The following is a 27457-nucleotide window of genomic DNA, read 5'->3' on the forward strand; positions in this document are numbered from 1 at the left end:
ATCGAGCTCTGATACCATATAGAGAGTGGAGAATTTATCATAAAAACTGTGTTGTTTATTACTAGAGAGGGTAATGTATTTATACAATGACAAAGAGGGTTTGTTATATTATCTTAAACAAACCAAATCAAGAAATCAAGAAAATAATTAAGTAATTGGGTTTACAGGGATTCACAAATTCCTGTGAGAGATAGTCTCTAGTTAGACCGGCCTATTATATATTTTTTACTCCTAAAATATTGTAAGTAGGCATTAAGAATACGGTAAGTAGACATTAATTTTAATGGATTGGGCTTGAGATATGTCTCTCAAAGAAACGATTTCTCAAGAGACTAGCTGATAGGATTAGGGAGGGTGGATAGACAAAGGAGAAGGATAGAGAAGGAGAAACAAGGGTGAGTGAGGGTAATTTGGGGAAGTCAAAATAATTAAATTGATTTAAAAGTGTGTTTGGATTGAAAGAAATGGAGAAAAATAAAGGGGAAGAATTTGGAAATTTCTTGTTTGAATAATAAAATGAGAGTGAAGAGATTTAAATATATGGACAAGTTTTAATAAGAATATTATCTCTCCTAAGGTGGAAAGATTTGGAAGGAACTTTCATTCCCTTTTCCTTGCACTCCTAAACAAACGATATACACTTTCCCTTCTTATCCCTCCCTTTCCATTTTTTTTTCTTTTCTCTGTTAATGTTTTATTCAAACACAATGTAAATGTAATTTAATTAAAATACTGGTGATTAAACTTTGATGATATGATTATAGTAGTTGTACTTATCGATTTATGGCGAACTCATAAATATTAAATATTACAGTTATAATTAATAAATAATCTAAACTTTATCCTTATGATAATAATTATAAATTATACTCCCTCAATTTTTTAACATTGTTCTCATTTGTTTTTTTGGGTGTTTAATCTGTTGTTTTCACAAAAATTTTTCTTTTTATATTACAAATTTTTTATAAAATTAACCTTATTTATCTTCATTTTAATATTTTAATAATATTTATGATCTCTCATATCTTCCATTAACTTCACTTTTAACATTTTTAAATTGGTTATGGTGCAATATGTTTTCCAATATTTTATAAAATATTTTTACAAGTTGTGATCCTCATATTTTTTCCACTAACTTCATTTTAATATTTATAATATTTATAGTCTCTATTTTTATTTCATCAAATTTATTACTCCCTTCTATTCACCCTACTTGTCCCATTTAGTTTTTCACACTTGCCGTGACAACAATTTTAACCTTTAATATTTCAAATTATTTTTAATTAAAAATTATAAAAAGTTGATATTAATAATTCTTGTATTTAGACAAATCAAACTAGATCCCATATGACTATATTTTAACTTATAAATTACGAGTAAAATACATAAAAATAATAAGTAAATAGTGTCGAAAAGTAAATAGAACAAATAGGATAAATAAAAAGGACTATTTATTAAATTAATATATTTAACCTCTAAAAAGTTTTATTTTCTTAATTTTCGTAAAAATCGACTTCTGTAAAGAAGGAATGGATGGAGTAATAAAATATTTAATCCAAATATGGCAGCTTTCCGAGGATCCAGGGAGTATGTTGATGTTCTCTCTGATATCTCTATTTACAAGGTTCTTTCGTCATTTTCCATTTCAACTCAAAACCAGCAAACATGGCCACTTTCAGTTTATCAACAAATTGGGTTCTTCAAGGTTTGCTTCCATCAATTCCTCGCCTTAATTCAACTATTTCTTCTTTTTTCTTATCCTTTCCTTTTTTAGTAACTATATTTTCACTCCCATGGCAGACAGAAGATTGAGGTGTATGGTTCTCTCTGATTCCTCTTTTTACAAGGTTCTTTCTCCTTTTCTTTTGTTTCTTATTTCCTTTTGATTTAATTTCTAAGCATATTTCTTCTAATTTTCCATTTATAATGTGAATTCCATGTGTTGTTTCAGTCAAATCCGTCAATGCCGTTTTTTCCTTGGAAGTTGGTTGATATTGATGTCCTTTTGTATTTGAGAATTTGAAAAATTTCCTCCAGATTCTGATATAATCACGAATATTAGTATGCAGTGGGTTGAATGCACCTTACTTTGGTGTAAAACTAGTTTATTGAGTGTCGTAAATGTTTTGGAGCTTAGCACAATTGAGGCCAAGAGTATTGCGAGCAAAATCCATTGTGCGACCATCAACGCTACGTGTTTTCGCACTAAAGCTTAAGGTCCCCGAGCCTAATCATTAGACGTTAGTCGAATGCATTAGCCATTGGTTTTGAGTCCCCCAAAATTCAGGAAAAAAATGAGATCTTATAAATGCCCTAGAAAAAACTCCATAATAAGTAGAGAAATAAGAAGATTAGAAGATTAGAAGATAAAATAAAGGAGAGGAGGAGAAGAGAAATCATATTCCCGCATTAAATAGGCTTCTTCTGAGGTAAGACCAAAAGGCGCTCTAAGGCGCTTGCCCTAGGCTCTATAAGGAAATTTAGTACTTGCATTAAGGGATTTCCTCAACCTCACCAAGCCCTATTATGGTGTCTTCCCCATTGAGTGCCCTAAGACCTTCACTCTAGGTGCAGCTAGGTGAGATTTCTGAGGTCTTCACCTCTAAATGAGCAATCAGCTTCACTTGCCAATTGTCATACATTCTTACTACCACGAGTCCGTCCACTACAAGTTAATAGGCCTTGTATGACTTATATCTTTATAATTGATTTGTGGTATCTATCGGTAAGTAAGGTTGTGTATAACCTACATGCATTGGGATAATCAAGTGTATTATTAATTTGTTAAAATTATTTTAGATCAACAATGAGGTTGTGCCGTTTGAATTAACTTAAAGAATATCGTTTTTATGCATTGGGATAATCAAGGTTTGATCGCAACATTTACTTATGCCTATAAATTTGAAAGAGATGTACTTGTTACCCCATCTTTGTTGTTTTGCCGGTTGTTAGCAGAACTAAAATCTATAGGTTGATGAGGCCATGGTCTTTTGTAATTTGTTTTGATCTCTATCTGCTAAAATAATCATCTTGCTCCATGATCAAATGGATTTGAAGCATAAAACTTTAGATAAGTACTGAAAATTGGTATTATTCCTTTGCCTACTTAGAAGAGAAGTGAGTGATTGTTCTAACGAGGAGTGGTACTGATAAGCATTGGTAGGAGTACCAGCTTCATTATATTTTTAAATCTGCATGGAATTGTTTATTTTGTATTGGAGGTTTTTTTATTTCTTTGGTTTTTCATCCTTCTTTTCCGATATGGAAGAGACTTTCTCTCTCTTCTATCATTTTGCTACAGATTTTGAAGTGCAAAGAGTACATCAATGTCCTCTATCTTGATATGTTGATGTATGCTTATTTTCTAATGCTTGTAGGCCTCATTTTCCAATGCATTGTTACGTGATATAGGGAGAATATGTCCTCTGTCATCAAAGCCTAGGTCACGCAGTATAAAATGTCAAAAGGAGGATGATTCATTTGAGGAAGTATCTGTTGAGCGTGCACCATATCACAGCTATATGGACTCTACATCTGGGAAGCTTGAACCTGCCTCTGGTGCACGTGCAAGTATTCCAGGGCAGGAGTATTGGCCTGAAGGGACTGCTGACCGTGTTAGGGCTGCTAGAGCTCCAGAACCTAAAGGAGAGTCAACAACTGCTTCATCCTTTGGGAAGAAGCCTGGAAGCAGGCGCAAAAGCTACAAAGGATCAGCTGCTTTTGCTGGCTCTCGGGAACAAAATTCAGTCACTTCAGATCCAGTTATAACGGATATGTCAGATGACGCTGCTGAAGATCCTAAAGATTCTTCTTCTGAATATGTAATCTACCAGACAGAGCCTGAAACTGAAAGAGAGGAGTTGAGTGATTTTGAGCTGGATAAAAAATTTGGACGGCCACATCCATTTATTGATCCAAAAGTGAAAAAGCCAAAAGATGAACCACTTACAAGTGAAGAACTTTGGTGGAATTGGAGAAAGCCCGATAAGGAGCAGTGGTCTAGATGGCAAAGGAGGAAGCCTGATGTTGAAACGGTTAGTGAACAGTAAGAAGCAAGCTTGTATATGCTTTTCTTCCCACTCGAAATCAACAAAGTCAATAGCTATATTATTATGGAAAGAAAAACAAAAAATTTGAAAGTACAATTAAGTATCTTCGAGATGAATATTTTCAGAAAGTAGTTGCAGTATTAGTTACTTTCAAATTTTTTGCCCCCATGTATCTTGGATAGTTTCCTTTTCGTTGACTCTGGAAAGACAGATGGACTTAAGAGTGGGAAATCAAGTTTTTGATTTCAACAAAACAAAGGCTCAAAATGTTAGTGCCATCGCATAATTATTATGTTCTGGTTGCTTGCTTACAGGTTTTTCTCAAAGCCATGGCTGAGACTGGACAAGTAAAGCTTTATGGAGAGCATCCAACTCGAACAGAGGCATCTCTCTACAGAGCTAGACGCCACCTGTTTAAAGAGGAAAGGTACCATCTTTGTGTATCCTTGATGTTTCCTTGTTTTGTCATGGGCAGATTACTTGATTATGATGATAGTTCCATTTAGTTAAATCTTAAATAACCACGATACATCTAATACGTGTACTGTTTAATTCAGTAGCATCATTATTTCATTCCAGTTATGTGCATATGAGGGCGGAAACTTATATGAGTGTGTGTGTTTTTGCGTCATTCAATTTTTTGACTGCCCTAGTTAACAAAACATGTATACCACTGAGAACTGTAAATGATCTACTGTAATTGGATTATTATTTTCTTTGTACATTTTTTCTGGTAGGAGTACTGCTTATAAGTTGGTCTTTTATGTGTTCTAATTTCTAACAACAGTAAGAGTTCTATCGTGTAAAGATAACCTTGTTGTTATCATGGTTTGCACTACACTCTTGGGATTTGGGTATGTTTAACTGTATTTTCCCTTGAATTTTGGGTAAAAAGAGTACTTAGTGGATAGCGTTGTCATATAAGATTTTAGGTTCATGTAGCCGGTCCCCTTTTTTGGAATACAAGGCTTTGAGATTGTTATTGTGAGGAGTGGGGGTGTAAGGTCGGGGAAGTGCTGATTGCTTCCAAGTTCTAATGAATTATATCCGTTAAAATAATAGATCTTAAATTTATGTTGATTTATCTTGCATTGTTATTAACTTAAGTCTGAGAGATGAAACTTTTACCAAGCTTCATAAATGAGGAGTTTTATTCTTCATTAAACAATTATGTGAGCGGGGATACAGGAGGAAAGTATTAAGGGTTTTTTGGAAGATCATGGAAATATCTAAGGCAAAGATCTTCATGGGAGATGTTTATCTCTTTTATGTCCTTGAAGCAAGATCCTTCAGCTAGATACAAATGGTTTTTGCTTCAGCAGGAAAGTGTTTTACTCAAGTATTCGTCCTTTTCTGTGTTGCTGTATACACCAAGATTTTATTGTCAGACTTAAGAATCAATATATATTGTTATATGTAGTGATGTTTGTAATATGAAAAGTTGCATTCCTTTTTGTTTCTCGGCAGGCAGCACTTCTGTGAATGTCCTCTCTTTTTCATGTTCCTGGCTAAAATCTCTTTGTTTACATGAAGCAAAAAGGTCAACATTTTTTATATTTGTAGCAGACATGCTGTGAAATAATATTTAGTCCTTTTTCATATGGTCTAAATTGTTTGATGTAGGTTGAAAGCCGAACAGGAAAAATTAGAGAGAGTAGGCCCCATGGCATATTACTCAGAATGGGTTAAAGCATGGAAGGGAGATACTTCACGTGAAGCTATTCAAAAACATTTTGAAGAGACTGGTGAAGATGAGAACACACAGCTTATTGAAATGTTCAGTTATCAGACTGATAGAGAATATCGCATAATGATGGGGACTGATATTCGCATACGCAGGGATCCTTTGGCTATGCGCATGCGCGAGGATCAAATAAAGCAAAGTATCATCTTTAACATTATAACCTTTTAATTTTGATAAATTTCATTTTCCTCCTAATTCCATGTTTCCGTTGAGGATTTGACTACTGGAATTTTTAGAATTCTGAAAGTTTCTTCTTATGCTAACGTGAAATTTCATCTTTGATAAGTTTCTCCTTTGGCTATATCATGCATGAGGATCAAAAAAGCAAGTAGCATTGTTAACATTATAATCTTTTGGTTTTGATAAATTTCATTTTCCTCATAATTTTGTGTTGTTTCTGTCGAGGATTTGGCTACTGGAATTTAAGAATTAAAAAGTTTCTCCTTTTGCTAACGTAGATTTCATGTTGTAATTACTTTGGAAATGCTTGCTTTCTAAATGTCATTAATTGGACAGACATTATGCTAATCTTATTAAATTATTGTAGTCCAAAGATGGCACTCTCTTTAGTCAATTCAAGTGATATGGTTTCCCATTAGGAACGTTCCATAATATAACATTGTGCAAAAAGACAAAACTGTTGTATACTAGGAGTAGTTTCCAACATTGCAAAGCAGAAAGATTCACTGATAATCCCTGTAGCTCTACTAGCTTCTCTCTGTTTATGGTTAGTGCTTGCCTTTCGCCGAATCACTCCTGAATGATGTATGATTTGCTAAGTTCACTGTGTAATATATTCTTGGAGTGGTGGATTTTCTACACTTCATGAGATGTTGGAACTGAATTCATATATGCAACATAGTATGTCTGTGCATTGCACTTCTGTCTTCTTCCCCTAAAATGTTGACCATGAGATGCTGTCCTTGACTTTTATGATTTCTCTGCATGTTTTCTTTTCTACTTGGCTCCCTGCTTTTTTTTTTTTTTATATTTTTATATTTATCTTGGCACTGGAGAGTTCTGTTACATGTTTCGGATGCAATTTGCTTGTATCTTTCCGTGTTTTCATGCTATTTAATATGTTACTGTCCTTTGCAGTTTGGGGTGGAGATCCTGTTTATCCTACTGTTAATTACATTCAAGAACCGGATGCTGTAATCGATTATAGAGGCCCAGATTTTCATGAACCTACACCTAACATGTTGGCTCATCTTAAGGAGGTTAGTTTTATTTTCATGTTGTGGCTTCTAATAGGGTAATAACTGTAGTCGCCTCTAAACATTTTCTAGAAATAGAAAACAATGGACTCCATCATAACGTTTAGCATATTAATATCTGATGAGAAGGTGGAACATGGTATATGTGCTGGAGATAGGAATATGCCAATTCTTAAATAATAGAAATGGACAGAACCTTTTTTGACAGGAACAAAAACGTTATGCTATGAATGCTTTCTACTTCTCTTATTGTGATCCTTTTATATTTTGTACAAAGATAATGTGCTTATATACTGTACAAACTAAAGAAAGAAAGGATATTGTTGATCCTAAACCCCAACCATCAAACGTTATGATGAGATTTTATCACTAAGTATCACCTTATTAGCTATAACATGGCCCTATCTTGACTATACACACTCTCGAAATGTGGAAAGAAGGAAATGTAGCATAAAGGGAAAGTGAAGGCTTTGGCTACACGCTCCTCTTTCATCTCCTTTAGATGTTGTGTCTCCCTCTATCATAGTGCAAAAAATAAGGTCGCGTTGACAATTTGTATTATATCGGCCGTATCGTAAGGATTTTCAAATTTATCGAACCTGCATCGTAAAGGTGCAAATTACCGTGTTTTAGGCCGTTCCAAGCGATATTTAATGGTTTAGTTCAATATTTGAAGTTACAACAACCACATCATCCCGTCACTGCATCAACGTGTCCGTTACTGCAACCGTGACCGCTACTGCATTTTCGCACTACGCGGCCTCTATAGGTTCTGAAATTTTTGTTATCATGGCCAATAACTGCTATAGTAGGCTCCATTGTAGCTAGATAAGTACAAGGATATCAATTAGTTTGAATTTTATGACCCTTTTCGCCACATGCATGAAATTTAGTGAGCCATCACAGTGGAGGTTGCACCATTACTCGGTTTGTCATATTGAGTTAGGATGCTAGATGCCGTAACCTAAATAACTTGAACTTTTGATGTTCTATTTTTTTGCAACACGATACTAAAAGCGTTAAGTCAGTAAATACATGAGTATTCTTGTCTTTTGCCTATCAAGGACTTTGCTTACATGACTGTTTGTCATGTAAAGGTAGAAACTCCAAACCTTGGTTGCCTAGCACTATGGTCAATCTTTGTAGCCATATTTGCTACTACCCAAGCGACATTCTTCTTAAAAACATTTTAGCCAAAGAACAATGAAATTGAACATTGATTCCCACGTTCATGAATATTTCTGCAAATATATCCGCAAAAGCAAGTTGGAATTGCATCATCAAGCTTATACTTGGATATTATGTTTGAAACTTAAGCCCAAAAATAGCATGATAGGAAAGTCCCCTTAAGTTTAGTAAGTAGTATTAGTAAGTGTATTCTAGAAGGTAACTTAACCCTTGTGAAGCCAAATGTTCCTCATTGCTGTTAAAAAGTAGTTGATCCATGGTGTAATAGATCCATCCTGCTACGTATAATCTTTGATAAAATTTTTGATTTAGAATTATATGTGTTTGCATTAAACTCACCAAACATTCCTTGTTCTCCATTGAAATTAAATTTTAAAACAAAGTGGAAATCTGAAGAGTAGTTGGGCTCTTTTATTGTATTTTACTGAAAATGCAACAACCATAGTGCAAAATGTGATAACGATTGCGATTGCAATAACATACATAGTGGTGTGGTAACTAGAGTGATGCTTCACTTTGGTTGTTTCATTGTCAATCATTGGCCAAAACCGTGAAATGTCCCTTGAAGCATACACCTTTATGATGTGGTTAACAGTGATTCATTAATTTAAAAACATTTACGATGCGGATGCTACAATACAATGTGGCCTTGTTTTTGTACTATGACAACTGTATCGATAACGTTCGGTTTTGTATGTTATGTTTGGTAGATGGTTTTATGAGTTTTTGCTATACATTTCCATGATTACAGTTTAGGAAGAGCTTTCAAAGCTAAAGGCATTTGTGATTTTGGATTTGTGATGTATATGAAACCTCAAAATTTTGAAATGCATACTTCAAACTGTATATTGTATATCAGACTGAAGAGTAATGTATATAGTAAATATCGTCACCTCTTGAATCAATGACAATTCTCAGTTGAATTTCTAATCTAGATGCATTGCTTTGCATGCAGTAGAATATGATGTGCGAAATCAACCAATTGTTTTCCACCTAGACCCAACATAATGATTCTGCCTTCACAAGTTACACTCCCTCTTCGAAAAATGGCTTTTAAGGAGTGAGATTCACATGAAAGCTTCTTGAGCGTACTAAATATTCAAGGAACAAAACATGAAAATAAAAATCTGCCATTTAAATGAACTCATATAGCTTGTTTCATTATGACTCTCAACACCTCTTTTTACAAGATAATTTTTTTGGAATATCAATCCTCCTCAATGCTTTTGAAATATTGATGTCATTCTTTTTAATCCAATAAATTCCCCCATGTTCACTTGTTAGTCTACCAAAAAGTACCGATAAAAGCATTGAGCTTAGATCTTATAGCAAATGGTAAAATAAGGCTTGAAATCGCACATGACCATTACCAAAAAAATGATGCTCATACACACGAGCTTTACCAGTTTTGATCAGGGAATATGGTCCAAAGATAGGATTTTGAAATACATTAGAATACTATTGTTGGTTGTCCTAGCCTAGAGGCTAACACCCTGGGGCTGCAGTTTGGCTAACAATATGGAAAACGTTGAAGAAATCAAGTGCCTTCTTTGGCATGAAGGCTCAAGACTAGTGATCTCTCCCTTGATTTTTCAAGAATATATGGGAATCTGATTTGATATCAATTATTTGGTCATCCTTGTGGAAAGATATGGAACCCATGAGTAAAGTGCAAACTTGCAACATTGTTTCATGATAAAAGAATATTGATTTGGGAATCTTCATGCAATCGTTAGCGATATTGTAGTTAAAGATAACTTGATTGGAAATGATACTTGTTAATGATTTGAACAACATTTCAAGACCTTTTTGCCAGTGGCCCAGAAAGAATAACATTAATATCCTCAAGTTCAATCTAACTTCAACGTGTTATCTAGATGGCTAAAATGTGAAAAATGTGTTGAGTGTTGACTATCTTTGTTGATGCTAAGTATATTCAAATAGTGTCCTATTTTCATAAGAATAATAATTTATCATCAGGGTTGGTTTTATCTACGTATGAAGTGCATTTGTTTCTTTGAATTGTACCTATTTTAAGTTGTAGTTTTATCATGCTATACTCCATATTTGATATACTTTGGAGTAAACTATTTTGGAGTGATTACTTTTAGAAGATGAAATTGCTTTAGAATCCTACTCTTTTTGAATTGCTCACACTCTTTTGTTTTAATAAACAAATTCACTGTTTTATTAATTCTTGTGCTTTTAGAAATGCTGTCATGTAGTTGTTGAATTGTACTATTTTTTCTAATTTAGTTTCTCACAAAATTGTTTGAATAGCACGGGAAGATCATTTCAAGGGAGGAGCTGGAACAAATTTTGGCCAAAGAGAAGACTGAAGAGCTTGAGGTAGCTAGATCTTGATTATTAGTACTAGTTTTTCCATGTTCTAGCTTCTTCCATCCGGTATTTGCATTTTACAAGACTTGTCATTTTGTGTGGGGCTTCATTTTACCGGTTACTATGTTCACATTTTTAGTTTTTAGTTTCTTTTAGTTTGTACTATTTAGATATATTTATGTGATACGTAGTGTGATGAACTACAAATTATTCAACATATCAGCCTCGGTGTTAATAGCAATAAATCAGTGACTTAAATTTTGCTGGATTTATATCAGCAGGGGCGATTCATAGGCCATCTGGGGTAGCCGACCGCCTAGGGCCTTCAAAAATAAGGGACCTCAAATATTAATAGTGCTATTTAGGCCTGGTTCTGATTAACACTTTTTAAGTGATTTGTTTGTAAACCTTTTTTATATTTGAAGCAATATAATGTTACAATATATTTTGTATTGAATTATTTTTCTTGAAGTGGAAAATTTTTTATTTTTTAATAAAATAAATAGGCCCCATTTTAAAAGATATTGCAAAATAAATAGAGCCTTTGCTCCGCCTCTGGTTCATGTCGGGATTTAATTAATATGATGAATCATGATCAGAATTATACAAGTTGAAAATATTATCTTATTAATCCTTTTTAGCCCTTCTTTGAATGTTTTTTAGGTGTTTATTGCAATTAGTATTTTTTTTTATTAATGCGAACCCCTAAAATATAGCAATTTGCAAGTTACCTAGGATGGTCGTGCAGTCCATAATCTTAACTAATGGTTATTGGTTTTTCTATGTGATGAGCAGATTGCAGATATGGATGAAGCTATGGCACGTGCTGTTGACATTGGGGACAATGAGGTAAGTTTTACCTTGTAACAATATGATGCCAAAATTTATATTAACCTTCATCCTTTTCTTTTCATTTCCTTTTAAACATTATTATGATCTAAATTCTGATTTCAGAGTGGCCCAAAATTAGCCATTCGTTTCCTTTTAAAGTTGAAGTCATAATTACTGTTTGTTTCTACCTTTGAATTTCATGGTTGTTGCTGGTTTAGGATGAGGATGAAGATAGTGGCTCTGAAGGAAGTGATGAAGAGGAGAAGATTAATAGAAGCTGGAGTGTCTTGAAAACCAATCCTCAGCCTCGCAAGTCAAAGGTGATTCATCTTTATGGTCAACAGTCAACACAGTAATTTTTTTTTGTATTTAGAGTGAAATGACTTTTCAAGTGTTCCGTGGTTCTGTCCCTGTTTTTGTCATGTGATATCCATGTTGCATCAGTAGAAATGTCAGTTTTTATCCCTTTCCCCTAATATTTTGTATTTTTTATTCTTTCCTGGAGGAAGAGGTAACATAAAGGTGTTAAGAACAAACTCAACCAAAAGCTTAAGCTGATGGTTGAGACTCCAAGATATGTTATATACTCTAACACGCCCCCTCACACGAGAGTCAAGGAATTGATTCAACCAAAAGTTCATGCTGATGGTTGAAGCTCCAAGATATGTTATATACTCTAACACGCCCTCTTACACGAGAGCTTTTGGGTTAGAAGTGTGGATGCAGCACAAGCCCTCTTCACACCTGGCGCTTAATATTCCACTTTAAATGAGGGGTGGTTGAGATTCGAACTAGTGACCTTTTGTCATATTGGCTTCTAATACCATGTCAAGGAACCAACTCACCAAAAGCTTACACTGATGGTTGAAACCCCAAGATATGTTATATACTCTAAGGTGAACACCCTCTTTGGCTCGTCCTAGTCAGTAACATAGGTATGCTCCCACCTCTCCTAAAAAAACGCATACACAAAGGAACGTCAGTTAGGTAAGACCAAGGATACCAACATTATCCTATTGATAGGTGACCCAATTAACTTGCCTACCTGTGCAGAAATAAAGCTATATGGATATTTGGCATCATAGTGCAAAAGTAAGGTCGCATCACCATATCGTGACGGTATTGTATAGTTTTTTTTGATTTTACAGCGACCGAAATATGGGCTGCATTGACTGCAAAATCTGTTTTGCGATTACCGTGATCAAAGCCATATTTTCGCGCTGTCTGGCATTGGATTTTATAGATCTTATGCTAGTTTAGGCTCACTTTTTGTTGAAATAAATGCCAAGTTTGATGGATCTTTCTTCAAATAGAAATTGAATAGTAAAACTGATACTGCTAGTGGATTTTGAAGTTTAAATCTCTATTAATGAACAACGTTAGGGTATTCTCCTTTCAAAAAAAAAAATAAAAAACATTAGAGTATTCTATTTATCTCAAAACTGTATACATTTGTTAGCATGAAGAAGCATATAGTTGATTTGTATGTGATATAACTTTTCGTCTTCCTTTTTGATCCTTTCAGGACAAACCTAAGAAGAAAGAGTCCATGTCTTTGGATGAGGCTGTTGAAGATTCAGAGAATCTAACTGACTTTTTGATGGACTTTGATGAGGAAGAGTAATACTTTCAACAAAATGTTTCAAGATTCAGGTATGAAATGAGTAACACTTTCAATGTATTTTTACATGAATTATGTACTCCTTAGGGCATGTTGGAATAGGAGTAAATATTTAAGGTAAAATAAAAACAAACTAAGATTCTTATTCTGGTACTTGAAGGTGAAAACAAGGCATTAAGGTTGTTGCAAATGGAGATATGTGGTTTTAATGTCAGATATGATGGGGATGGGGGATATATGTCTGCCAATTCCCTAATGTAGTGTTTGTGAACAACTATTTCAATTATGAAATCATAAATGGAGAATTTGAGAATGACAAGATTTGGATTGTCATTTTCAAATTCTCAACTTTAACTACTCAAAAAACAATGGTGGAGTTTGATCCAAATTCAAATTTGAAAATTTTTAATTTGCCAAACAATAAATTTTAGTCAATTTCAAATTTTCAAATAAAATCATCGATCCCAAACATAGCATAAGCTTGATGTTTATCCCCAGAAAGGAAGAGGGGGGGGGGGAGTTCCTCCTTCGGTCCTTCCCCTTTTAACCTCACCTAGTCACATTGAGACCATCCCCCCCTCCTTTGTAACAACCTTAGTACCTTGTTTTTACCTCCAAGTACCTCAATTTGTAGTTCGGACCTTATGTCCCCTTTAATATGTATCCCCATTCCAATCATGCCCTTAAAGTTTTACGAGGGTAAGGTTGTTTACGTCTCACGAACCCCCAAATATCGTCTAGATGGAAGCCACTTAATGACATTGAGATAATGAGAAATGAAATCAATTCAATCGCAGACCTTATTCATATTGAATATTTTACATTTGTGGATTTTCCTGGTGCTGATGTATTTTTTTAAAAATAGAACCTTGTATTGCTACATTTTCTTTGATTGAATAATTTGTATGTTTGGGGTGCTTGCAGTTCTTGTGCACTCCCAAGTACCAACTCCAACTCTGGTGTATTGCTCAAGAGAAAGTGTACTTTGCAATCACTATTGACGATAGCTTTAGCTCTTGATCAACAAATGCATCAACCAGATGTATCATCGAAAAGCCTTAATACTGCTGCAAGCCGTGTAATATTCTCGTTTCTCTGGGTTCTGAATCACTTCCTTTGTAGGCATGTAAGAGATGCATGATCTAAAAGTCTGGAAAATGCAGCCTATCCTATTCTATCAGTTCATTGTACCCTTATTTACACTAGAATTGAATAAAGTCATAGTATTTCAAAATTTTTGCTTACATGAAATGCAAGTATGCAGATTGCATTGTCATCTAGTGTCAATTTTTATTTCATAGGTGAATCACTTGATTTTGGCTGTGACAAGTTATACTCCTATGTGATGGATGACACTATATTTCATATTCTGGAGTTTATTCAAGCTTTTGGGTATTGTCTATTGCTGGGTTTTTTCTTATTTATTTCTTTTGTGTTCATCTTTTGGTTCTTTTGCATATTATCTATTGCTGTTTTTTTTTTTCTTATTTATCTCTTTATTATTGATCCTTGTGTCACTGAAGTCAAGTAGTATACGTAAATATACATTATATGGGTTGGTTAGTGTTATTGTCTTCCACGTAAATGACCAGGGTTAAAAACCCATTTTGCACGTTTTACATAAGTATTTTTTAAAATTATTGACATTACTTCTTTTCTTTCTTCTTTTTTCTTTTTTTTTTTCTTTTTTTTCGATCTGCCACTGGTTTGAAGTATATACTCATCTCATATTATTGCTTTGATCTTGTTTATTTACTTGTAAAACCATATTTTAGTTTATTTTCTTCATTATTGCAATGTTTAAGCTTATTAGGTATAATTATGATCAACATAATATGTTTGAATTTAGAAGTTGATCATGTTTTGTTCAACCTTTCGAGGGATCTCATGTTTGATCTTGAAGGATCGAGTGAGTGCTGGACCTTATGACTTCTTATAGCTTCTCACATCATAGCTTCAAATATAACAATAATCAGTAAATAATGATTGTACTAAATTATTTCTTGTGTATTTGAGTTTGCTATATTATGATATAAAATTTTGACATAAAAATGACATATAACAAAATATAACAAACTCTAACGTACAAAGGAGTAATATATGTTATAACATAATGATTAGTAATGATAGCTATTTTTTCTGTTTTGAAATATTTGCTATATTGCGGTTATTAACGCTAATATCGTTTAAGCTTATTTTGTATATTGTCTAATTGTATACTTTTATAATATATTAATTTTTATATTTTTCAGATATAAATAGTTCAATATATAAATGAAGAAAATAACATATTGGATTTGGTAAAAGTCAAATATAATAAGTATAGTAGAATTAAGAAAGTACTTCTATAATTTAGTGGTAACTAAAAATAACAAGAAAAAATTCTTTCTAAAAATTCAACCTTTTAGTCATCTGCAAATAATGAAATTTGATCTATCTAAAGGTTTTTTTTATAATTTTTCATTACCACCTAAAATCACATTTTCAAACAGTAATGTATTAGAATAAATTATGTAAAAAAAGTGAAATTATGAAAAAAATAAGTATAAACATTAAACTTGCCAAGACATAATTTTACAAAAATTATACTAACTTTTCAATATTATTTTCAGCATTTAATATCAATTATCAAACGAAACGGGATTGAGATTGAGATAGTATTTCCAAATGTCCATACAATTACAGATATTTTTTAAATTAAAGATTCAAAGATAATCGTCAAACGAGGAAAATGAAGATAACGGACAAGCAGAAGCAAACCATTCTTAACCTTGGACGCTGCTGAGATACTCTTCTTCATCTCAACATTCAAATTACTACATAGTAGATGCCATAGAACTCCATTGATACATTATTATTCATCTTTATTAGCTTATGGGCACTTTAAATGGCTGCAGCAACCTTATCACTCTTAATTTTAGAACCACCATTAATGGTGTTCCTTCATTATCTTCCTCAACACACAAGAAACCCTCATTTAGTAATCAAAGATTTGGTATGAAGTCAATTACTTGTTATTTGTGTCAAAAGAGTTACAGGAGAGAGTTGTCAAGTACACTTAAAAATGGGGGTTTGTTCCATAGATTAGTGTGTTTCAGTAGAGGTAGCGATGAGGACGGTGATTGTGGAAGTTCGTCGAGTGATTTCAATTTGGCGACGAAAGAGAAAGAGAAAGAGATAATTGTGGAAGATAATGAGAATATTGTTGATGATTTAAGGTCTGAAAGTAAGCAGCCCAGTTCCTTTTCGTCTTCTTCTTCTTCTTCTTCTTCTTCTTCAGGGGTGAGTTGCAGCAAATTATTTCATTTTTTTTCAATTCGTGTTCATTTTCTTTGCTAGTTGAATTTTTTATTTGTTTTGATTCCATTTTGATTTAGTATTTATGTGGTTATTGTTGATAGCCAAAGCTATGGGTACTTGAAATTGATCATAATTAGATAAAGAAAAATTGGAGAGTCATGTCATATTTTATGTAAAACATTCAGCAATCTTTCAGATTTTCGTAAGAAATTCAATATGATTTATTATCTATGGTGAGGCATGTGCATTCCCAAGCCTTAACATCCGTCCGCGCTTTTCATGAGGTTTGTAATTGGTGAGTTGAATTGCCTTATTTCAACCTTAATAAGGGTTCGAAACTTGGATGTTTTTGTATGAGAGTGAGGCCAATGAAGGAAGTTTTTTTATTTGAGAGTGAGAATAGTTTGTTAAGTCTAGAGGAGGTTCTGAGTATGATCAACATGTTCGATCAAACAGGGGCCTAAAAAAATTAGAGGTCTCAACATTAAAGTGCGTAATATATGTTAAGTGTTTAAAGATACAAATTGTTGTAAAAATATCATAATTTTTTAAAATGCATCGGGCCTTCAAGAAATTTGTCAATTTTTGTGTTAACAATGGAGCAGTATTTCATAACTTGGAGAAACTTTTTGAATATAAGAACCTTTATGCAGCTACATAATTCATCATTCTTTCGCTATTAAACTTAAGTAATTTGTTAAGGAAAATGTTATCCAATGGCCTTAGGGAAACATATGAGAAGCCAAAAGGGAAATTATGAGCATAAAATGAGGACTTATAACATTGATTGATGTGTGATTTGTTTATGTTTTGGACCTAATTTTAGGATTATATATTGTTTAATGGTATTGGGGTAATGAGATATTGTGTACAGCCCTTGGGCATAACAGTTTAACTAATGATAAGGAACAAAAAGTTGCCCCAAACACCATAGAGGACTAGGCTCATAGTTATATAGTTTTACCTGATTTGGGGTAGAACAAATAAAACCTGGGTTTTTCTGAATGGAATGCTGAAACATATTATGCCTGGAATTTAGGATAACATGTGAAGCGCCATCAAGCTATCAGACCCAAAAAAGAAAACTGCCATTAGCATCAAACTCATCTAAACTTGTAGCCATCAATTCAACATTGCCCATAAAGAATAGTTCATTGTCATTTTACCTTTGATTGACAAAATGGGGTGATAATAATGATAAGTTTGATCATTTTGTAGCTCATTTCTGCAAAGAAATTATTAAATGACGTTTTTTTTTAAATTACAATAATTTTTAAAGGGGTTTTTCATTGTCAATCATAAAAGGTGGTCCATTGTTTTGGATACTATAAATGAAATTCCATGACATTCCGAACAAAATAAAAGGATGTAGAAAGTCTCTTTTAGCTAGGTTACTACATGAATTTGAAGACAGAAATTGGTTTTGTTAGGGATGCTGTTTCATCAACCGTTGGTGCCTTCAATGGCATTTAAACAATTAAAAAACAATATAGAGCAGTCCGTTGAATTAGAACTGAAAACATGGGATATGTAAGATCATATTTTCTTTATATGTTTGGGGAGAAAGAGGGGAGGAGGGATTTTAGATTTAGGGAGTCTCCTTAAAGCAGTAATGACTATTGACTGGTAGTGCTAATTGTTCTATATGCATTTGGCAGTCTTTGTAACTTAAGCAATATCATCTCTAATCTATTAGCTCTACCATCTTTTCAGCCACCGCCAGTTTCTCCTGTGGGAACACCATACAACAATTTCCAAGTTGATTCTTTTAAATTAATGGAACTTCTAGGACCCGAAAAGGTTGATCCCGCTGACGTGAAGCTGATTAAGGACAAACTATTTGGATATTCTACCTTCTGGGTGACAAAAGAAGAGCCATTTGGTGATCTTGGTGAAGGAATTCTTTTTCTAGGGAACTTAAGGGGGAAAAGAGAGGAAGTGTTTGAGAAACTCCAAAAGCAGCTAGCCGAACTCATGGGTGACAAATATAATCTTTTTATGGTTGAGGAACCCAATTCTGAGGGTCTTGATCCTCGTGGTGGACCTCGTGTTAGTTTTGGTATGTTAAGAAAAGAAGTTTCCGAACCTGGGCCTACAACACTTTGGCAGTATGTAATTGCTCTACTTTTGTTCCTCCTAACCGTTGGTTCCTCTGTTGAGCTAGGGATTGCATCTCAGGTAAATAAATGAATGCTGCTTCTTATTAAATTATGTACATGTTAACTTGCACTTATTTTCTTTGCTTTAGAGTATAATGATGTGCTCAGGTTATCTGACCTTAGTACTTGTCAACTGACTGATAGATTCGTCTTTGATTTCATCAATTCTATGCTTTAAGTTTTCATTTTTCATTTCAAGTATCCTGTTCAAAAGTGGTTTTTCTTTTTGGTTTTGGCGAATACTTACACGAACTGCAATCTCAATCTTGCTTTGGCTTGCTTCAAAAACTAATATCCTGTATTTGGGAGAGAAAAAAAGAAATATGTTACTGGTAGGCAGACATAGTAAGATGGATTTTGACGCTTTCCATTGTATTATTTACAGATTGATCGTCTTCCTCCAGAGTTGGTGAAGTACTTCACAGACCCTGATGCGATTGAACCTCCAGATATGCAATTGTTGTTCCCATTTGTGGAAGCTGCTCTGCCTCTGGCTTATGGGATCTTGGGAGTTCAGTTGTTTCATGTAAAGTTATTGACTTTCTTTTTAATTTTTCTTATTTCTAAGCATTATATTTTTTTTTTATCATTTTATCATTCTTTGCACATGTTGTGGTCAATATTTTGGACATTCAAATTTATATGGGACATCACAGTTTCATGGTCATCTGTAGTATAATCTTTTAACTAAGGGGATGATGCTGAAGGGTAGAGAGGTTTTATCACCAATTTACCTTTCTGGGTAGATAGGGAAAGTTAAAGTATATGCTAAGCAGCTCAATGATCTAGTGAAGGACCAAGTTTCTGCTGAATGTTGTTTCTCAAGTCTACTACACTTACTATGAAAAGATATAGTTGCAATCAAGATTTTACTATTTTTTGGTTGAGGTGGTGTACTGAAAGTGGGTTACCTTTATTTTCGGTGGCTTATTTGCAATAATATTTTTGAGACAAGTAATGGACTACAGTGAGGTGCGAGTTATTGATTCTTGGCCGTCTTGTGTAGAGTTATCTATCTGATTGGAAAACTTATTTTCTGCAGGAAATTGGGCATTTTCTGGCAGCTTTCCCCAAAAATGTGAAGCTTAGTATTCCTTTTTTTATTCCGAACATAACTCTTGGTAGCTTTGGAGCCATCACACAGGTAAGATCACGTGCATTGTTGAGCAAGTAATTCAAGCATTTATTGTCTTTATTTCTAACAATAAATATTTGTTTGCTTGATTAGTACTTAATTGGTGGGTAGTTCAGAACATCAATCATTCCACGTTTTAAAGACTCTTGTGTTGAACTACTCTTGTGTTGAACTTTGGTTCTCTGTTACATTTTAGAGTTGCATTTATATACTCATATTAAGCTCTTTCAATGTGTTTGGACTATGTCAATATATGTAGTAAAATGTTACTTTAATTTATCAAATAAACAATAAAATAAAGTTACAAGTTTGTAGTAGAAAACAAATTACATATGACAATCAAAAACTATGCTTATGTACACAACCGAGAACTCCGAGAAACCGATCTTCAATCTCGAACAAAGTAACAAGAAGATTTTGTTTGAACCTGATATTAATTCTAGGCGAGATGGTTTTTCCTAAAACATTTTTTTCCTCCCTACTATGGTGCTTGGGAATAAACCGAAAATATTTTCGGAAATACAAAGAATTACACTAAATTCCTAGCACAAGGAATTTAGAATGATGTAAGAGAAACTTAAATGGAAGAAGATATGGAAAATTACAATCGAGGATTGCAAGTTCTCTATGTAAAATGCTAGAGAAGAAAAGAAATCAGAAATTGCATGCAGAAAATAACCACACAAGCCTTCTATATTTATAGAATAGCTTACACCTTTTCACGAAGCAACATGTTACTCCATGAAACACAAGATTGATTCACGAACTAATGTCGTCTTTCCACCAAACCATCCCAATATATCTGGTTAATATAACCATATTTAACCGTTGGTAGTTACATTAAAACTAACAAAACGGATAAACTTACTTTGCACAGAAAACCCGCAAAACAGAGCGAAACTCGCGGGCCGCAAATTAGGTCGCGAGCCGCGACCTGCTGTTCCCACAAAACAGTAGCTTTCCTTCCTTTCTCGCGATCAACGAGTTGTTTCACGATCGGTGAACACTACTTTTTGCTCAAAACAGAAACTTTGCAACCTTGGGATATTCTCAAATTAATTTATTTAAATAAATTATTTAATTTAATTAATTATAATTTTCGATGACCATTATACGCTCTAAATGACAACAATATAGTAGTATAGGCAACAAGTTTTTTATAATTCGTAGTTATATTTTTTATTAACATAATAATAGTATTCAGATGATAAGAATACACCACTCAAGAAATTCAAGTTTTTGTTTGCAAAAGGAATGAAACTATTTTGGTTTGCAGTTTTGTCGGATAGGTATGTTTTGGATTTTTGGATGATTGGAACTTAAAGTAAAGACCACGGAAATAAAGGGATAAAGACAGTAGCACATACTAATGTCATAAGGGTTTGGAAATATTAAATCTCATAGACTACGATATATATCAAAAGGTGATAAGTCTTGAATCATACAAACAATTGATTAAGATTTCTACTCAAAATTTTGCTACTAATGCTGATGTAAATGTATGTAGCAACACCTCTAAGAGTTTTGCATTTCCTTCCTTCACACGATGAGTAGTAGACTGATATTTTGCTTCAAGTGTTATGAGAATGGTCCTTAGAAGCGAAACTTCTAATTCCAAGGCACTGACGATTGTGAAGGTTAGGGGATGGAATTAAAATAAGGGAAATTCCACATGATAGCATCCAACTTTCATGAAACGCCAGTGGTAGCACTTTTGTAAGAATTTTCCACATGGTAGCATCCATTTTATGCACTATCTAATTGCCGTAGCATTTTCCGTTAAATTCTTGTCAATTTCCGTTTGATTCATCATTTTGTAATATTTTTCCACATGTTAACATCCAGTTTATACTCTCAAATGTTTAATTCATCATTTTATCATTTCATTCACAGTTTAATTCATCAACGCTCTCAAAGTTGCTGCCATTGTTGTTAAAATCACGATTCTGATTTACGATTCTAAGATTTTACGACCCAAAAACAAGCGAGCGATTTGAATCCTAGGTAGAATCTTAAAGTTGTAGAATCTTACGATTCTAGTTGGAATAAAATTTTTAGAGGTAGAATCATAACACGATTCTACGATCCTACGATTTAACAATCTGATTCTACAAATTTAGTATCAATTATTACTAATTTTTCTTATATACCATCTTTTACTAATCTCTTTCACATATATACATAAAGTTTAAATGTTCCATCATGAAAACTTATAAAAAATAAATTTCTTAATCGGTATGAAAATTTAACTAGTTAAATTCTTAAAATAAAGTCAAAGAAACTTTAATTTATAAATTTAAATTTTTTAAAATGGATAATAATGATAAGAAACTAGATGTTTTTAATATATTTAAGTTTTTTTGTAGAATTGGACGATTCTACGATTCGATTCTACCTCTCTAAACGATTCTAAGTAGAATCCTAATTTTAACAACTTTGGTTGCAACAATTTTGTTTTCATTCAAATTGTTGGCCTTATAAAGTTCAAAAGGTACATCTTAAGCACGAATACATAATTCAAAAGGTGCATTTCATAAGTTCAAAATGTACATTCTAAGGAATAATACATATGTACATGATAAGGATTATAAAGTTCAAAATGTGCATTTCAAGCACTGATATATATGTACTTAACTACTATCATCAAAGTTTAAAGGTGCATTTCAAACACTAATATATAAAAAAAATAAGACTACATTTAAGATCCTTTTGAAGATGATGGCTTAGAAGTCATCCTTTTACCCTTTGTCAGAACACTAATACATTTAAACGGTGAATTAAATGTTAAAATGGTGAATTAAACATTTGAGAGCATAAACTGGATGCTACCATGTGGAATATTCTTACAAAATGGTGAATGAAACGAAAATTAACAAGAATTTAACGGAAAATGCTACGCCAGTTAGATAGTGCATAAACTGGATGCTACCATGTGGAAAATTCTTACAAAAGTGCTACAACTGGCGTTTCATGAAAGTTGGATGCTACCATGTGGAATTTCCCTTAAAAAAATGATCGTTTTATAATGGCTTTTGTGTTTACCGAACCACAAATCATGGAGTAACAACCATTATAAGCTGTTATTCTAACATATTAGTTATTATTATCTTGTTTGTAAAGTGTATTTTGTTATAAAAGGTCTATTAAAACTTTAATTTAAGTATATGGTCTAGAAAACTTGGTCTACTTGTATAAAAAGAATTTTTTCCAATTAACAATTCACATTACGATGTTCGCCAAATGAGTCGTAACACCATGAGGTGCCGCGTCCGCAACATCGTGATCTTTATCACAATCGCGACCACTAGATATGTTCAAACTCAGCCCGAATCGATCAACCCACCTCAATCGAACAAATTTTGACCTATAGGTGAACTGAGTACAAGTCTATGAAAATCAAAACCTTTGCGAGCGGAAAACCAACTTAATTTGATAGGAACCGAAAGATTTATAATCAACCAGGCTTAAATCAAACCAACTTGAACCGACCAACCGAAGTGCAACCGTTAGAGATGACCCGTAATTGAAATTAGTGTGAATCAAACTTGAACCGTGTCAATCAATCACCTGACAAATCCAAAATGGATCGCTTTTTTTGGGTAACAAAACCCAACCATCAACCGTTAGAGAGCGACCATCAATCGTCCATGAAAGGATCGATTATGATGATCAACCATAAGATGTGTAACCGAACTCGAGTCTACTATTTGAATGATTTGAATAATGATTCATTAGTTTCAGTTGACTTGATCAACCATAAGAATCGATTATACGTGATAGGAGGGTATAAGGCGGGTAGATATGTTGTGGGTAAATCCTCATACACATCACCTATCCACTAACCATTTCTGGTAAAACTTTTCATACCTATTTCCACCACCACCCACCAAATTCATTCCTCTGCTTGTCTCAAGTATGGAGATTGCGGGGTTGATTTCCATTGGGGTTGTCCTACTAACTATGCTGGTGAGTCTTGGGTTTGACGTTGCCTCGCCCGTACTTTGGTCAAGCGAGCTACTTTCCTGACCAAGATCGCTGATGCTCGCTGGCTGTGCTCCAGGCCTTCACTAGGCACTATTCGCCAAATATGCATGCTAGGTCTTCTCCGGACATTGCTTCGCTCAAGCCTCTTCATCCTAGAAAGCTGCTGCCAAAGCTGCTGCCATGGCCATGCTCGTCGGATGTCTTGCCATCAGCTCTTGTGCAGAGCTATCCCCCATTGACAAACTATCTTTAGAAAAAATATTAGCCGAGCCCATATTTTCTTTCTAAACAAACCATCTTGAACTGTTTGCCATAATCTCTTGTACAGAGCTATCCCCCATCGACAAACTAGCTGCATTAATGATTCCCCTTAAATGTTTTAGCTTAGGTTACTGAAGAATAATTTTATTTTTCTTTTATACTTAAGCTTTCTCTTTTTAAAGTGAAATTTTCTTTTGTTGCAAGACAGAAGTGGCTAAAAGAGAGTAGCACTATGAATCTTCTTTTTTGTTTGATTTGGTAAGCTAGATGGTAACAAATTGGACCTTTCCACTCCCTTTTCACATAGGATTATAGGTTTCATCTTATTAAATCTTTTTGAATTACTAGGAGCTTATGTCATCTCATTATCTTTTGGTACTGATTTTTTTGGGGATATAAATAGTCAGGCATTTGACTGCCATATTACTTTTCTTTTGTTTGCGAAATCTGATGGGAATTCACTTATGTTAATTGACGGTAATGATTGGGTTCAATCCTCTAGTAATAGACAAATGACTAATTTGAGTCACAATAAGCACTTTCACAATCTTAAAGTATAATAATATTGAAAAATGTGCATATTAGCCTCATATTCTTTCTTTTATTGTTTATTATTTGTGATACTGGAGTTGTACATTCTACCTCGCGTTTATGAGCCTTATCTTCATTGTGGAATGTTCCATGAAAGTGCTAAATGCTAATTGTTCTCTCTTTTTTAGTTCAAGTCTATCATTCCAGATAGAAAAACTCAAGTTGACATCTCGTTGGCTGGTCCCTTTGCTGGTGCTACACTCTCTTTTTCCATGTTTGCTGTTGGCCTGCTGTTATCTTCACATCCCAATGTCTCAGGAGATTTTGTGCAAGTGCCTAGCACGCTCTTTCAAGGTTCTCTGCTTCTTGGACTCATAAGTCGAGCCACGCTTGGTTATACGTATGTCTTTCCTTGACGTGCTTATTTGAACCTTATTATTGTTAAGATGTCATACTTGGTCAATACAATAGCCGGTGAAACATTATGTGCCTTTTATGTCTTCCATTTTCTCCAATAAATAGTTATATAATTATGTTACACAGATGAGATGCTGACCTATATGCAAGTTCTGCACATTGTTATCTCACTTAGCATTTCATATTTTACATGAATTTGAAAGTTAATGGCAAGTTCACTTTAATTTTCAACACTGATGCTTCTATTTACAACTATTATTGACCTTTTTTTTGGTAATGCAGAGCCATGCATGCTGCCTCAGTTTCAATTCACCCACTTGTAATAGCTGGCTGGTGCGTTTCTGTTCCATTTTTTTTTTCCAAAAATGCATATTTGTTGAATCTATTGAACTTAACAATCGGTCTTGCAGGTGTGGTTTGACCAGCACAGCTTTCAACTTGCTTCCAGTTGGGTGCCTCGATGGTGGGAGAGCAATTCAGGTAATCTATGCCTTGAGGTAATTTCTTAGCCAAAGGGTTTGAATGAATTCCAGGATCACAAGCAAGCTGTTTTACTTGGATCATCTAGGGGTGATGTCATCTGACATGTGTACTGTAATGTCATTATCTTGGCTATCATGATTAAGGATTAGGAATTTTGTTTATTACCAAGTGTCCTAGGGTCAACAAGAAAACTCCCATTAAGGATGTTTTGTACTGCTTTCTCCAAACAGAACCAGGAAAGAGAACTTTTCTATAAAAGTTGCATCAGCCTTGCTCCTGAAATCATCACGCTCTGAGGGGTTGTCTTCTATTAACTCCGTGATTCAAATTGCAGCGTGTTTCTTTTCAGAGTCAATAAAAACCTTAATGCAAACTTAGATAAAACATATAAACAGCAATGCGTTCAGCCTTATCGCTCCAATATACATTCTTTTTCAGCTTTCTTTGCGTCTTAGTGCATTGCTCTCCATTTTCAGGTGCATTTTGCTTGATTGCACTCTAAATTGTTCATGTTACTGCTATTTGTCCTTAATTTATACCTGTTGGTGTGCATAGAACTCTCATTGACAAGTCTTTTAAAATGTTGGTTTTCTGTGATGGACGGAAGAATTGGACCTTTGTCTTGCTTCAATCTGCTGATAATAGTGTGTCTTATAATATATCAATGCCAGTTTTTGCTGCAAGTCTATGTTAATGTCATTGCCACCCCAACTCGTATTTAAAGTACCGTTCTGGACACTTGATTATTGGACATCACTATGTTCAAAATTAACACTCGCGTGCTAGACATTGATTTTGTCTTCACGTGATCAAGCTATTCCCTTTTGTTGATGTTAAAAAGATGAACTTTGTAGAAATGCTAAATACTCTTTTATGTCATTCTAACAGGGAGCTTTCGGGAAAAATGCACTAATCGCTTTTGGCTTGACGACCTACACATTGCTCGGATTAGGCGTGGTATCCCCCTTCTTCCTCTATCATTTGAGCTTATGTAGAAGCTTGTATATTGTTTCAACACAAATATTCTATCCTCCACAGCCCCACATCTCTAATATATCTCTTCTTATTCCAGCTAGGTGGACCATTATCCCTACCGTGGGGGCTATACGTACTCATTTGTCAGGTACGACGCTGAAAACGTCTTATCCTGTGAACAGAAAAGGACTGTAAATTCTTTCGTGTAGTCTAATACTTTCACGACAATTTTCAGAGAACTCCGGAAAAGCCATGTTTAAACGATGTGACAGAGGTCGGAACTTGGAGGAAATCTGTGTTAATAGGTGCTATCTTTCTGGTGGTATTGACATTACTCCCTGTTTGGGATGAACTAGCTGAGGAACTTGGTATAGGCCTTGTCACCACTTATTGATCATGTGCAATGCAAATGTTTATGCAGTGTTTCATTCATAGATGTATAGATAATGAGAGCTGCCAGCTCAATGATGCCCCAAAATGTTGTGATTTCGTTGCGTATTTTTCATTTTCGAGCGTTAAATTTCCTTTTATCGGACATTAAGGGGTCGAATTCATGGGGATTGATGCTTGCAATCCTTTGCAGTTGCGGCCCCAATTGATTTGATTAAACATAATGAAGAGATTGATTGATGGGAATTAGTAGACAAGAATGATGATCAAGGAAATCAATAACAAAAATTAGGCTACAATGACTCAATAATTTAAAATGAATTCATCTTCAAGCAACCAATACTTTCTAATCAAATTCATTGTTGTATGAGACGGTCTCGGTGAGATGCGCCTTATATATGGGTTAAATAGCTTATCTTATATAGATTATGAGAATATGACTTCTTTTTTGAGGTCGTCTTACCAAAAGACATCTTTCCAACTACTAACTCTTATACAAATTTACTAATCACTAGACTAATCTGGAAATAAGGGCCAACTCATGCCACCCTTTTAGTACCTATCTAATTATCTCTTTGGAGACTCACTAAGCATACCCTAACATATCCCTTTCGAGAATCACCAAAGGATAACTTAATCAGACCCCAAGTAAGCCCCTGAGCTATGGTTGATTAAGCTAGAGAATGAACATCAACTTGTTGTCAATCAAGTGAAATAATTGTAGAGTAAATTAATGCTAAATATTGATAGGATAAATTATGGAGATCAGTATATTTAATTATTTTAGGTGATCATAGCTTTTTACTAGAAATCAACTTTAATTTGTATATTA

At 34.0% G+C, this 27457-nt stretch overlaps 2 protein-coding genes across 3 annotated transcripts; both read left to right on the forward strand.

Annotated features, from left to right (window-relative positions):
• Nucleotides 1–1517: 1517 nt before the first annotated feature.
• LOC130804499 (protein PLASTID TRANSCRIPTIONALLY ACTIVE 12, chloroplastic) lies at nucleotides 1518–14392 on the forward strand. The gene is made up of 11 exons (XM_057668956.1): nucleotides 1518–1705; nucleotides 1801–1847; nucleotides 3378–4034; nucleotides 4364–4476; nucleotides 5673–5932; nucleotides 6892–7013; nucleotides 10479–10547; nucleotides 11334–11387; nucleotides 11588–11689; nucleotides 12895–13022; nucleotides 13915–14392. The coding sequence occupies exons 1-10, from the start codon at nucleotides 1666–1668 to the stop codon at nucleotides 12991–12993; spliced, it is 1563 nt and encodes a 520-aa protein (XP_057524939.1). The 5' UTR covers nucleotides 1518–1665; the 3' UTR covers nucleotides 12994–13022; nucleotides 13915–14392.
• Nucleotides 14393–15698: 1306 nt separating this feature from the next.
• Nucleotides 15699–26767, forward strand: LOC130804500 (probable zinc metalloprotease EGY1, chloroplastic). 2 transcript variants are annotated; one of them, XM_057668957.1, is made up of 10 exons: nucleotides 15699–16272; nucleotides 18004–18468; nucleotides 18835–18975; nucleotides 19492–19593; nucleotides 24549–24760; nucleotides 25060–25110; nucleotides 25188–25257; nucleotides 26149–26217; nucleotides 26333–26383; nucleotides 26471–26767. In XM_057668957.1, the coding sequence occupies exons 1-10, from the start codon at nucleotides 15865–15867 to the stop codon at nucleotides 26627–26629; spliced, it is 1728 nt and encodes a 575-aa protein (XP_057524940.1). In that variant the 5' UTR covers nucleotides 15699–15864; the 3' UTR covers nucleotides 26630–26767. The 2 variants fall into 2 exon arrangements, 1 of the variants encoding a protein (XP_057524940.1); XR_009040024.1 differs by having other exon boundaries at nucleotides 15700–16272; nucleotides 25188–25274; nucleotides 26471–26560.
• Nucleotides 26768–27457: the final 690 nt, after the last annotated feature.

This window comes from Amaranthus tricolor, chromosome 17 (genome assembly GCF_026212465.1).
Source record: "Amaranthus tricolor cultivar Red isolate AtriRed21 chromosome 17, ASM2621246v1, whole genome shotgun sequence".
NCBI lineage: Eukaryota > Viridiplantae > Streptophyta > Magnoliopsida > Caryophyllales > Amaranthaceae > Amaranthus > Amaranthus tricolor.

Coding starts and splice junctions, on each gene's coding strand:
- LOC130804500 (XM_057668957.1), top strand. CDS start 15,865: ATGGGCACTTTAAATGGCTGCAGCAACCTTATCACTCTTAATTTTAGA. Junction 18,469..18,834: donor AGCTAGGGATTGCATCTCAG/GTAAATAAATGA, acceptor TATTATTTACAG/ATTGATCGTCTTCCTCCAGA. Junction 26,384..26,470: donor TATACGTACTCATTTGTCAG/GTACGACGCTGA, acceptor GACAATTTTCAG/AGAACTCCGGAAAAGCCATG.
- LOC130804499 (XM_057668956.1), top strand. CDS start 1,666: ATGGCCACTTTCAGTTTATCAACAAATTGGGTTCTTCAAG. Junction 4,035..4,363: donor GGAAGCCTGATGTTGAAACG/GTTAGTGAACAG, acceptor GCTTGCTTACAG/GTTTTTCTCAAAGCCATGGC. Junction 11,690..12,894: donor CTCAGCCTCGCAAGTCAAAG/GTGATTCATCTT, acceptor TGATCCTTTCAG/GACAAACCTAAGAAGAAAGA.